General features: G+C 42.5%; 1 protein-coding gene across 1 annotated transcript; it reads right to left on the bottom strand.

Annotated features, from left to right (window-relative positions):
- Positions 1–3,344: 3,344 nt before the first annotated feature.
- LOC132553395 (soluble scavenger receptor cysteine-rich domain-containing protein SSC5D-like) lies at positions 3,345–7,559 on the bottom strand. Its single transcript, XM_060217641.1, has 3 exons — positions 7,516–7,559; positions 5,129–5,726; positions 3,345–4,385 (listed from the first exon to the last, which is right to left on the bottom strand). Exons 1-3 carry the CDS (start codon positions 7,557–7,559, stop codon positions 3,345–3,347), a joined length of 1,683 nt encoding a protein of 560 aa, XP_060073624.1.
- Between the last annotated feature and the right edge of the window lie 3,534 nt (positions 7,560–11,093).

Below are 11,093 nucleotides of genomic sequence, written 5' to 3' on the forward strand. Positions count from 1 at the left end.
AAATACGTAAAAGCTTGAATAAATAATTGTCTAAAAAAATGAAAAATAGGTTAACAAGGAAAGATTTTTTTTACATATATCACGATTCTTCCTGAAACGACAAACCGCAGACCACAAACCAATCAGTGGTTTTGCGATGTCGATGTTTGGCCCCGATGAGAGCGCTAGAAAGCCTTGTCAGTGATGCTGATGAAACTGTCAGGAACAGGACCTGCTATTGATGTAACCAAATTGAATTTTGAACTGGTGACTTTGTCGTTTTTCATTAGCTGATGTCTAAATGGACGTTTTTTAGCCTCACAGCGGACAAAATATCCGGAAATGGTGCCAGAATACAATTGGAAAATTGTATGCCAGCCCAAAGCGTGGTACCAAGGTCTACGTCTGGTACTGGAGACGGAAAACCGGCGGCGAAAATTGACGGGACCAGTCGAAATTGGTACAACATCGACCTTACCACAACACTGACATATTGCTGTTAAACAGTTTGCGTTTTGAATGATTACTTAAATACTTTGTGTGGTATATTAAGCCAGCGCATAAGACGTCCGTGTATAAGTACGTGTAACTAAAAACGGTCACAAAAACTTCAAGTGATGGTGATTGTTTTTTACCATGAAAAAGAAAAAAATGATAAAACAAGTGTTTTTCAAACCGAAAAAGTATTGTGTTGAGAATTAATTCATACAAGGCCGATTTCATGATATATAATAACACTAAACCACAAACGAGTAGACAAACCACATATCTGATGAATTAAAATTTTGAACATTTCTTGAAAGTATAAGAAACTCACAAATGATAGATTTGTTCATCAAAACAGTTTCGCAATCATGTTATGTGGTTACCATGTGTAAATTTTAAGTGAAAATATGTTTTTCAATGGCGTGAATGTATCTGAGAATAGTTCAGACTATTTGTTCAAGATGAGTTATCGAATTTTAAATCAAACCATAAAATCAGATTTGGTTAGGCCAATCGCAACATCACTTCGTGTACGCTTGATATCATTGTCACTCCCTAATAATATTCAGACAAAATTAGGATGAAATCTACGCAGGAATTAAGAAGGAGTAGCGTTTTAAAACCAAATTTGTCTGGCTTTCCTTTTTTGGGCCCCGACACTAGGTCCTTAGGGGCCAAATCAACTTTCTGAATTTAAGAAATTGCCCATCCCTGAAAATGTTTCAGACAAAATTTGAATGAAATTCACTTAAGCATTACAGAAGAATAGCTATGTGAAGTAAAGTATTGTCCAAAATCTATTTTTGAGTCTACCACCTGACTCCCGAGGCGGTCGAACCAACTTCTGAATTCAAGAAATGATTCCCAAACCCCAATGATGTTTCAGACCAAAATTGGTTAAAATCTAATCCGCAAGAATTAGTAGCGTTTGAAAACAAAACATTCCCTAACTTCCGTTTTCGGGGCCACGTTCCCAGGCCCCTAGGAGTCAAATCAATTTTTTAAGTATACAAAATATTGTCCTCTTCCAATGATGTATCCGACCAAATTTAGTTGAAATCTATCAAGGTATGAAAGGGAGTGGTATTTTAAATGAAATGAATACATTGGGTCAGATGACTAAAAAGTAAAATAACATTCAATTATGTTGCGATTACCGATTCCCTTTATAAATCAGAAAAATGTACCAAGTGATTAACCAATTCGGATAAAAAAACCCGCTGTCGTGATTCATGTTAGGATTCATGTGACTCACATTAGAATCATTTTCAAAAGTAACACCGCTTGTGAGGTAAACAACATTGTTGTATCACGGAACTCGTAAACTGGCGGGTTATTCGAGGAGGTTGATTTGACGTTCTCACATGCTTTGCTCAAGGACGTCCAAACATATGCTTAACTGATGACAGATCAGGCGATTTCGTTGGCTAACCTAATACCTGTACGTTATTTTGATGTAGGATCCTCTGACTTACGCGACTGGTGTAAGCTGGTGCGTTCTTCTTCTGTTTTTAAATCCAACTCCTACTGTAGGAATGATTGGATTTTGCACAAATTTGGTCTGAAGTATTTTCGGGCGAAAGGGAATTAATTTTGTTTAAACAGTTGGTCTCAGCCCCCTCGTGCCGGAGGAAGGGACCTAGTAGGAGGAATACAGCAAACGCTTTAAGATTCTACTCCTCCTGTAAGAATGATTGAGTTTTGGTCTGAAGTATTCTTTGGTGAAGGAGAATAAATTTTGTAAAAAGGTCGGTCGCGACTCCCTTGGATGAGAGAGGCCCAATAGGGGAAACAAAGATTTTAAAAATTCCTATCCTATCCATTGATTTTCCCGAAAATAGGTGTGACGGATCATCGCGTAAATTAAAATAAGTATAAATGTTGGGTGTAAACCCTTGAGATGTGAGGGGTAGGGCCCTTCCGAAGGGAAGTAGTGCAAATTCTTTAAAATTCTTCAGTAGGAATGGATGGATTCTGTCCCTGTTTGGTAGCAAGCATGAAATGTTTGACAGACCCCTAAGGACAGATGGGGTGTGGTGCAATGGGTAACTAGATATAATGTGTGTTGCGTGCTTGAAAATTTATAATTCCATGTCCTTATTTTGATGAAGCTATTTCAGCCAAACAAACCTATAAGAGTGATACAGGCCACATGGACCTCTTGTTATAGTATACCATACAAATCCTCGTCCTTCGGAAACTTTGTTACATGACCTTGTGTATCCGGATAATAGGGATTATCTACCCTATATGTACCAACGGTATTAACAATCTGAAATAACAGATATTTGTCACCAAGGAGAATACTTGTACTTTGGTTTCTATATTTGCCTATATTTGGTTTTACTATTGAGAAACAAGTTTAAGAAACATTCACAGCAGCAGCCGAAGGCGACGGAGGAAGTCAAGCGGACAGATGGGCAGAGGTCCAGATGACGGATGGGGAGAGGGCGGACTGATATAGAGAGGTCCAGCGGACGGATGGGGAGAGGTCCAGCGGACGGATAGGCAGAGGTCCAGCGGACAGATGGGCAGAGGTCCAGCTGACGGATGGGGAGAGGGCGGACTGATATAGAGAGGTCCAGCAGACGGGTGGGGAGAGGTCCAGCGGAGGGATGGGCAGAGGTCCAGCTGACGGATGGAGAGAGGTCTAGCTGACGGATGAGGAGAGGTTCAGCTGACGGATGGGGAGAGGTCTAACTGACGGATGAGGAGAGGTCCAGTTGACGGATGAGGAGAGGTCCAGCTGACGGATGGGGAGAGGTCCAGCTGACTGATGAGGAGAGGGCGGACTATATGGAGATGTCCAGAGGACGGATTAGGAGAGGTCCAGCTAACGGATGAGGAGAGGTCCAGCTAACGGATGAAGAGAGGTCCAGTTAACGGTTGAGGTAAGGTCCAGCTGACTGATTGGAGAGGTCCAGCAGACGGATGAGGAGAGATCCAGTTGGCGGATTGGGAGGCCCAGCTGACGGATGGGCAGAGGTCCAGCTGAAGGATTGGGAGAGGTCCAGCGGATGGATGCGGTGAGGTCCAGCTGACAAATTTGGAGAGGTCCAGCGGACGGATTGGGAGAGGTCCAGTGGAAGGATGGGGAGAGGTCCAACTGGTGGATGGAGAAGCCAAGCTGGTGGATGGGCAGAGGTCCAGCTGACGGATTGGGGAGGTCCAGCGGAAGGATGGGGGAGAGGTCCAGCTGACGGATTGGGAGAGGTCCAGCTGACGGATGAGGATAGGTCCAGCTGACGGATGGAGAGAGGTCTAGCTGACGGATGAGGAGAGGTCCAGTTGACGGATGAGGAGAGGTCCAGCTGACGGATGGGGAGAGATCCATCTGATGGATGAGGAGAGGTCCAGTTGACGGATGAAGAGAGGTCCAGCTGACGGATGAGGAGGGGTCCAGTTAGCGGATTGGGAGGCCCAACTGACGGATGGGCGGAGGTCCAGCTGAAGGATTGGGAGAGGTCCAGCTGAAGGATTGGGAAAGGTCCAGCGGATGGATGGGGTGAGGTCCAGCTGACAAATTTGGAGAGGTCCAGCGGACGGATTGGGAGAGGTCCAGTGGAAGGATGGGGAGAGGTCCAACTGGTGGATGGAGAATCCAAGCTGGTGGAAGGGCAGAGGTCCAGCTGACGGATTGGGGAGGTCCAGCGGAAGGATGGGGGAGAGGTCCAGCTGACGGATTGGGAGAGGTCCAGCTGACGGATGGAGAGAGGTCTAGCTGACGGATGAGGAGAGGTCCAGTTGACGGATGAGGAGAGGTCCAGCTGACGGATGGGGAGAGATCCAGCTGACGGATGGAGAGAGGTCCATCTGATGGATGAGTAGAGGTCCAGTTGACAGATGAAGAGAGGTCCAGCTGACGGATGAGGAGGGGCCCAGCGTACGGATGGGAGAGGTCCAGGTGGCGGATGGGGTGGCTAAGCTGACGGATGAGGAGAGGTCCAGCGGAAGGATGGGGAGAGGTCCAGCTGACGAATTGGGAGAGGTCCAGCGGACGGTTGGGGAGAGGTCCAACTAATGGATGGGGAGAGGTTCAGCTGGCGGATGGGGAGGCCAAGCTTACGGATGAGGAGAGGTCCAGCGGACGGATGGGGAGAGGTCCAGCTAACGGATTGGGAGAGGTCCAGCGGACGGATGAAGAGAGGTCCAGCTGAGGATGAGGAGAGGGTGGACATATATGGCGAGGTCCTGATGACGGATTGGGAGGGGTCCAGCTGACGGATGGAGAGAGGTCCAGTTGACGGATGAAAGGAGGTCCAGCTGACGGATGGGGAGAGGTCTAACTGACGGATGAGGAGAGGGCGGACAAATATGGAGGTCCAGCGGACGGATGGTGAGGTCCAGTTGCAGATTGGGAGAGGTCTAATAGACGGATGGGGAGAGGTCCAGCGGACGGATGAGGAGAGGGCGGATTATATGGAGATGTCCAGAGGACGGATTAGGAGAGGTCCAGCTAACGGATGAGGAGAGGTCCAGCTGACGGATGAAGAGAGGTCCAGTTGACGGTTGAGGTAAGGTCCAGCTGACTGATTGGAGAGGTCCAGCAGACGGATGAGGAGAGATCCAGTTGGCGGATTGAGAGGCCCAGCTGACGGATGGGGAGAGGTCCAACTAATGGATGGGGAGAGGTTCAGCTGGCGGATGGGGAGGCCAAGCTTACGGATGAGGAGAGGTCCAGCGGACGGATGGGGAGAGGTCCAGCTAACTGATTGGGAGAGGTCCAGCGGACGGATGAGGATAGGTCCAGCTGACGGATGAGGAGAGGGTGGACATATATGGCGAGGTCCTGATGACGGATTGGGAGAGGTCCAGCTGACGGATGGAGAGAGGTCCAGTTGACGGATGAAAGGAGGTCCAGTTGACGGATGAAGAGATGTCCAGTTGACGGTTGAGGTAAGGTCCAGCGGACGGATGGGGAGAAGTCAAGCTGACTGATGAGGAGAGGGCGGACAAATATGGAGAGGTCCAGCGGACGGATGGTGAGGTCTAGTTGCAGAATGGGAGAGGTCCAACAGCAGATGGGGAGAGGTCCAGCTGACGGATGGGGAGAGGGCGGACTGATATAGAGAAGTCCAGCAGACGGGTGGGGAGAGGTCCAGCGGACGGATGGGGTAAGGTCCAGCTGACGAATTTGGAGAGGTCCAGCGGACGGATTGGGAGAGTTCCAGCGGAAGGATGGGGAGAAGTCTAACTGGTGGATGGGGAGAGGTCCAGCTGACGGATGAGGAGAGGTCCAGTTGGCGGATGTGGAGGCCCAGCTGACGGATGGTCAGAGGTCTAGCTGACGGATGGGCAGAGGTCTAGCTGACGGATGGGCAGAGGTCCAGCTGACGGATGAGGAGAGGTCCAGTTGGCGGAAGGAGAGCTCCAGCTGACGGATGGGCAGAGGTCCAGCTGACGGATTGGGAGAGGTCCAGCGGATGGATGGGGTGAGGTCCAGCTGACGGATTGGGAGAGGTCCAACTGACGAATTTGGAGAGGTCTAGCGGACGGATGGGGAGAGGTCCAGTATATGATATACTGTAGATAATATATAAAAAAAATCATAACGTATCTGTTGTTAACGTAAATTCAATGTAATGACAAGATTTTTTGCGCCTTTCAATATTTTTTCATTAAAAAGATTCTAAAAAATTGTTGGTATATTTTAACAAAAATTAAATAAAAGACAACTATTACGAAAAGATATGAAAATATGGGCAAACGAATTAAAAAACCAACATATCAAAAGAATGGTATTCCAAACTCAAGTTAATTAAAACTTAAAAATTAAAATATGAACAAAAGAAAGGCTTACATGGAGATGCATGTAAAAGTACAATGAGAATATGACAAAGTCTTCCGGAATTGTAAGCGTCTTCTGCTTCATCGATGACACCCGTCAGGTAAATTGTGGAATATCCAAGTAAGTAATGTCACGCTCCCAAAAAGAGAACAAAGGGAACAGGCATGCTTACAAGCATCATACACGTCGAGTTTGAGGCTGATGTATAAGAGTCTATCTTAAGTTACAATACAGATGGACATAACCAATAAATTTCTTATTTAAATTAGCTATCATAAGTAAATCTAAAAAGTGTAATTGATGGGCTTCGCAAGGCCTCTGTGCTAAAAACTAGTTCGTCAAAAGAGGGGCACAGTTTGTTTCCATAGGTATCCCAATAGTCTGTTGGGAAATCTTACCTTCAAAGTCGACGAATATATCGTTAACCAGAAATTCGATTGTTTTAACAAAATATTTTTGCTTTGATTTGGATGTATTTAACATGAAATGCGCTCCAGTATATTTCACAACCATATCAATTGTATACCGTTTATGTACACTCTCTGAAAATGTCTATTTGATAAAAAAAATGCCTCTTAAACTTCATAATACAGAAGTACTTAAAAAGATACACACACACACAGAGGAAAAACATCTTAAGTCTCCAATACCCATTCACGGGCCGGTATTAAAGTGAATGCTGTTAAATTGATTGTCTCATCTAACCGATACGATCAGCCCCTTGTTATAACTTAAACTGACAAAAGATTATCGTGGATTCTTTTGATCGGCCGTAATATGTCGAGAGATTTCGACAATTTGTGTCTTTGGAATGAAGACATAACCGACTTGTAATGTGGGCAGTGAGTGGAATGCTCTGTCTAATAACGCCACGCGTCCGTCACGCTTATTTGTATCGAGTGGGGATGTAACCTGAATCATAATTGACAGCTGCAGTCAACAGCGCACTGGTATTGAATTTGACAAGATGTGTACTTTCGCTTTACAATGCTTTCACACTGCTTACTCAAGTCAGAGAAATAAGTTGATATGGAACAACAAAGAGTAGAAGGAACAGCTTTTTGTCAACCCTTTCCCGTTTCTAATGGACTGTGAGTAGGACTAAATGGCCATCAGAATTAATGTACACATATTTCATTGACGTATTGCACATCTCCTGTAAATTTCAGATCGGACACACTCTCTGCTATTTATTGGCTGCTGGAGGCATGAAATATTGGATTAAATTCAATGAATAATATTTCAATTAATTTACGGTTTACGCTATAATGAGGGCGGTCACCTCCACAGCAGAACCTGTTGGCATTTCCTTAATGTAATGGAGAGATGAATTTTCTTCCCGCGGAGCTCTCCGAAATGGTTATCCACTTTTGAAAGCACTGCGCTGTTGAATCCAAATCAATTGGATTTTAATACCAAAATATCTTTGATAAATGAAGGCCTAGAAAGCTGGTGAAGGAAAAGCACGATGGAAGCGTCTCTCAACACTTATTGCAGGCAAATCGCGTTACAAACGCTATTTATCTATATAACTGTTAAAGGAACATATAATAGATATTAAATTAAGGTCTCGGAAATAGGGAATTTATTAGGTTGGGATGGATTTCAGTGATGCTGTAAGCCTTCATAGCACCTGAGTCAGTCACCTATCACCTTGTCTGCTTTTGTTTGATGGTATCTCTCCTGATCGAATCATCTCCAATCGGATTAGGGAGACTGAGCATTACCACCGACAAATGTATTCTCTGGTTGCTAACTGCTCCATATGCATTGGCGCGGAAATCTCCTAATCAAGATTTTCTATTTTTCATATCGTTTAGATTTGTTTGTGATTTGGTATCGGATAGGAAAGCTGGACGGGCATATCAGACCCCATAGCCTTATCAGGGCAGGGAGCATCGAAGCGCGTGATAACCCGATCTGTTAATATAGCAACGTAATAATGGAAAAATCTGTCTTAAGGGCTTTTCGTCTATATCAGTTTGACTAATATTCTTAAATCTGTGATTTGTAAAATATCAATTGGACACACAACACACGGCCAAACATATGACAAGGCATACGGTCGAATATTTCCTTCGTGTGGTCATTAGTTCCGGTATATAGATTTGCCTGCCACCAATCTCTTGTATTATACTTTAATGGTGTGATCGCAAGGCTGGTCCTGACAAAGAGCGTTTGCGGCGTATTGGCGAACACAGCATCTTCATGTAGCGGATTAGGTGCAAGAAATTAGTTTTATTAGTGACTTCAGTCTTAACGATTGTCATTCGCCGTGTTTTCCAATTTCTCCCTTCAATGTGCCAGAAAATGGAGAGATATAAACGCAAAATAGTCATTTGTTCTATGAGGGAACAACGTCGTATGCCCGTATCATAAGTCAGACAAATAGAGCAGGATAGACACGTATTCCACTGATGTGGAACGTCCAAACACTCGCTTTCTCAGTATTTATGTAGGCGAAGCCGCAGGAGACAGGCCTAGGTTGGGGGAAGCATCGACTTCAAACGGTCGCCATCAATATTGCTTTTAGATTTTTGAAGCAAAATGGAAAAGGCATGTGTACTTCAGCTGTTTCAAAATTATTAAAAATGAAATAAAATTCTTTCAAATTTGATCATTGATGATGTGAAATAGAACTGTATAAGCTCATTAAAGTACTAGCTACCTTGCTAATCATAAAATAAATCTTCTTAACGTTCCTTTATCGTATCGTTGAAGATAGCAAGTTTTCTGGATTTTCTGGATAGTTGTACGCAACTAAATATGTTTATGTTATAAATCTACACATTTACAAAGACAGGGCAAACGCTTCCACTCAAAACATGTTATGTCAGTTTACAAAATAAAAAACAAGATGGCAGATTGTATGAGATCATGACTGTCTGTCTGTCAGTCTCTCCGCCTGTCCGTCTGTCTGTTTGTCTAAACAATCGTTAATGGACATAATGAACATTATATAGATTTTGACAATTGTTCGAGAACATATCAAAATGACGATATAAAAATCCGTGAAATTTTTAGTGAACTTGTAAAAAGTCGGTACTTTAGATATAATTTACAATTGATCAATTTACATGGCAAAATAATGTACGTTGTACTTCATATAAGACTCAATAACTCACAAAATAATGTAGTTCATTCTACAATCATACAAGAACATGACAAATTGTATTTTTTCAAATCAAACTATACAACTGTTTTCGAAACTCGGCAAAGTAATGAATTCTATAAAGATTTATACAACTGTTCGAGAACATGGATAAATAATGAAAATATAAGTCCACACAACTGTTCGCGAACTAGATAAAATATTGTACTTTATATATTTCTACACAGTTGTTAGTGAACGCAATAAGATAACGTTTTTATATATTTCTACACAACTGTTCGCGAACTAGATAAAATATTGTACTTTATATATTTCTACACAACTGTTCGCGAACTAGATAAAATATTGTACTTTATATATTTCTACACAACTGTTCGCGAACTAGATAAAATATTGTACTTTATATATTTCTACACAACTGTTCGTGAACACAATAACATATTGTATTTTATATATTTCAACACAACTGTTCGCGAACACGATAACATATTGTATTTTATATAAGTTCACACAACTGTTAGTGAACACGATAAAATAATGTTTTTATATATTTCTACACAACTCTTTGTAAACATGACAAAATAATGTACTTTATGTAGATTTAAACAGTTGTTGATAGAATCATTACCTACAAACACGAGTTCAACAAACAGGTCATTTAGTTTGTTATTTATTTATGCACAACTGTGAATTGTGAATTTTGTTTTCTTCTTCTAAATACGATCGGCATAACGTAGATAAAACTTACGAAATTTTGCCCCGTAATATCCCTCTCAAATAACACTATCTGGATGAAACATAGCTTACTGGAAAATATTTGTTTTACGATCTATTCAATCATTTGATTAAGATAAATTTTATTTCTTAGGAAAAATCGTTTTGATGCACCACGTTAATCTGGGTTAAAATATTGCAACATTAAACTGTAAACAATCGAAGTTACAGAAGTGTACATAAACCTTTCCGGAAATGACGTTGAGCGTAATATACATATTCAATTTGTAAGGAACATGATGGTATCCGCCATCCAGGGGCGACCGGATATGCTCATTCACCTTATAATTGATCATTCATTTATCGGCGCTGAATACTGGCAGTTGTCATAAGCAGGGCAAACGTATCACAGATATAAAGTTTCTGTCGTTTGTTATGTATTCATCAATCAACTGACAGCCTTTTAATAAAATACACACACCGATACATCATACTCGATAAAGGAGAGAGATACGGTAAGCCCTTGGCTATTTCTCTTTCATACAATAGCTCAGCGAAGAACATAATTGAAAATTGTCACGGAAAGATTCGAGTTTCAAGGATTAATTATACCATCCATATTGATAGCGATTGTATGGAGGCACATTTTATATTTAATCTTGTTTCTCGATCAACGTACAAACTATTAAAACCTGATTGTCTCGTTATTGTTACCTTTTTTGGGAGTGTTCATCTGGATCATATCCGCGTTTACGCGTAATTAGATGTAAAATACCCGATGACAAGCTTCTTTGATACCTAGATGAAATTATATATGCCACCTAGCGAGATAGAGATAGTCGGGCACGTGCAGGTAAAAATGGTCATAAATTCCTGATGGACCACGCAACTAATTTTGCCTCGGCTTATGAAGAGCAATAAACAGGCGATACTGTGCAAAGGTGAGAGACAATCATTTAATCTCGTTTGTCGTGGATTGTCTCGCGCGCAGTACCTGGAATAAAACCATATGTA

Source organism: Ylistrum balloti, unplaced genomic scaffold (genome assembly GCF_031769215.1).
Source record: "Ylistrum balloti isolate Yb309-2 unplaced genomic scaffold, AGI_CSIRO_Ybal_v1 Utg370324, whole genome shotgun sequence".
Classification (NCBI taxonomy): domain Eukaryota; kingdom Metazoa; phylum Mollusca; class Bivalvia; order Pectinida; family Pectinidae; genus Ylistrum; species Ylistrum balloti.

Coding starts and splice junctions, on each gene's coding strand:
- LOC132553395 (XM_060217641.1), bottom strand. CDS start 7,559: ATGCCAACAGGTTCTGCTGTGGAGGTGACCGCCCTCATTATAGC. Junction 5,727..7,515: donor GTGACCGCCCTCATTATAGC/GTAAACCGTAAA, acceptor ACCATCCGTCAG/CTGGGCCTCCACATCCGCCA. Junction 4,386..5,128: donor CGCTGGACCTCTCCTCATCC/GTAAGCTTGGCC, acceptor CCGTCAGCTTAG/CCACCCCATCCGCCACCTGG.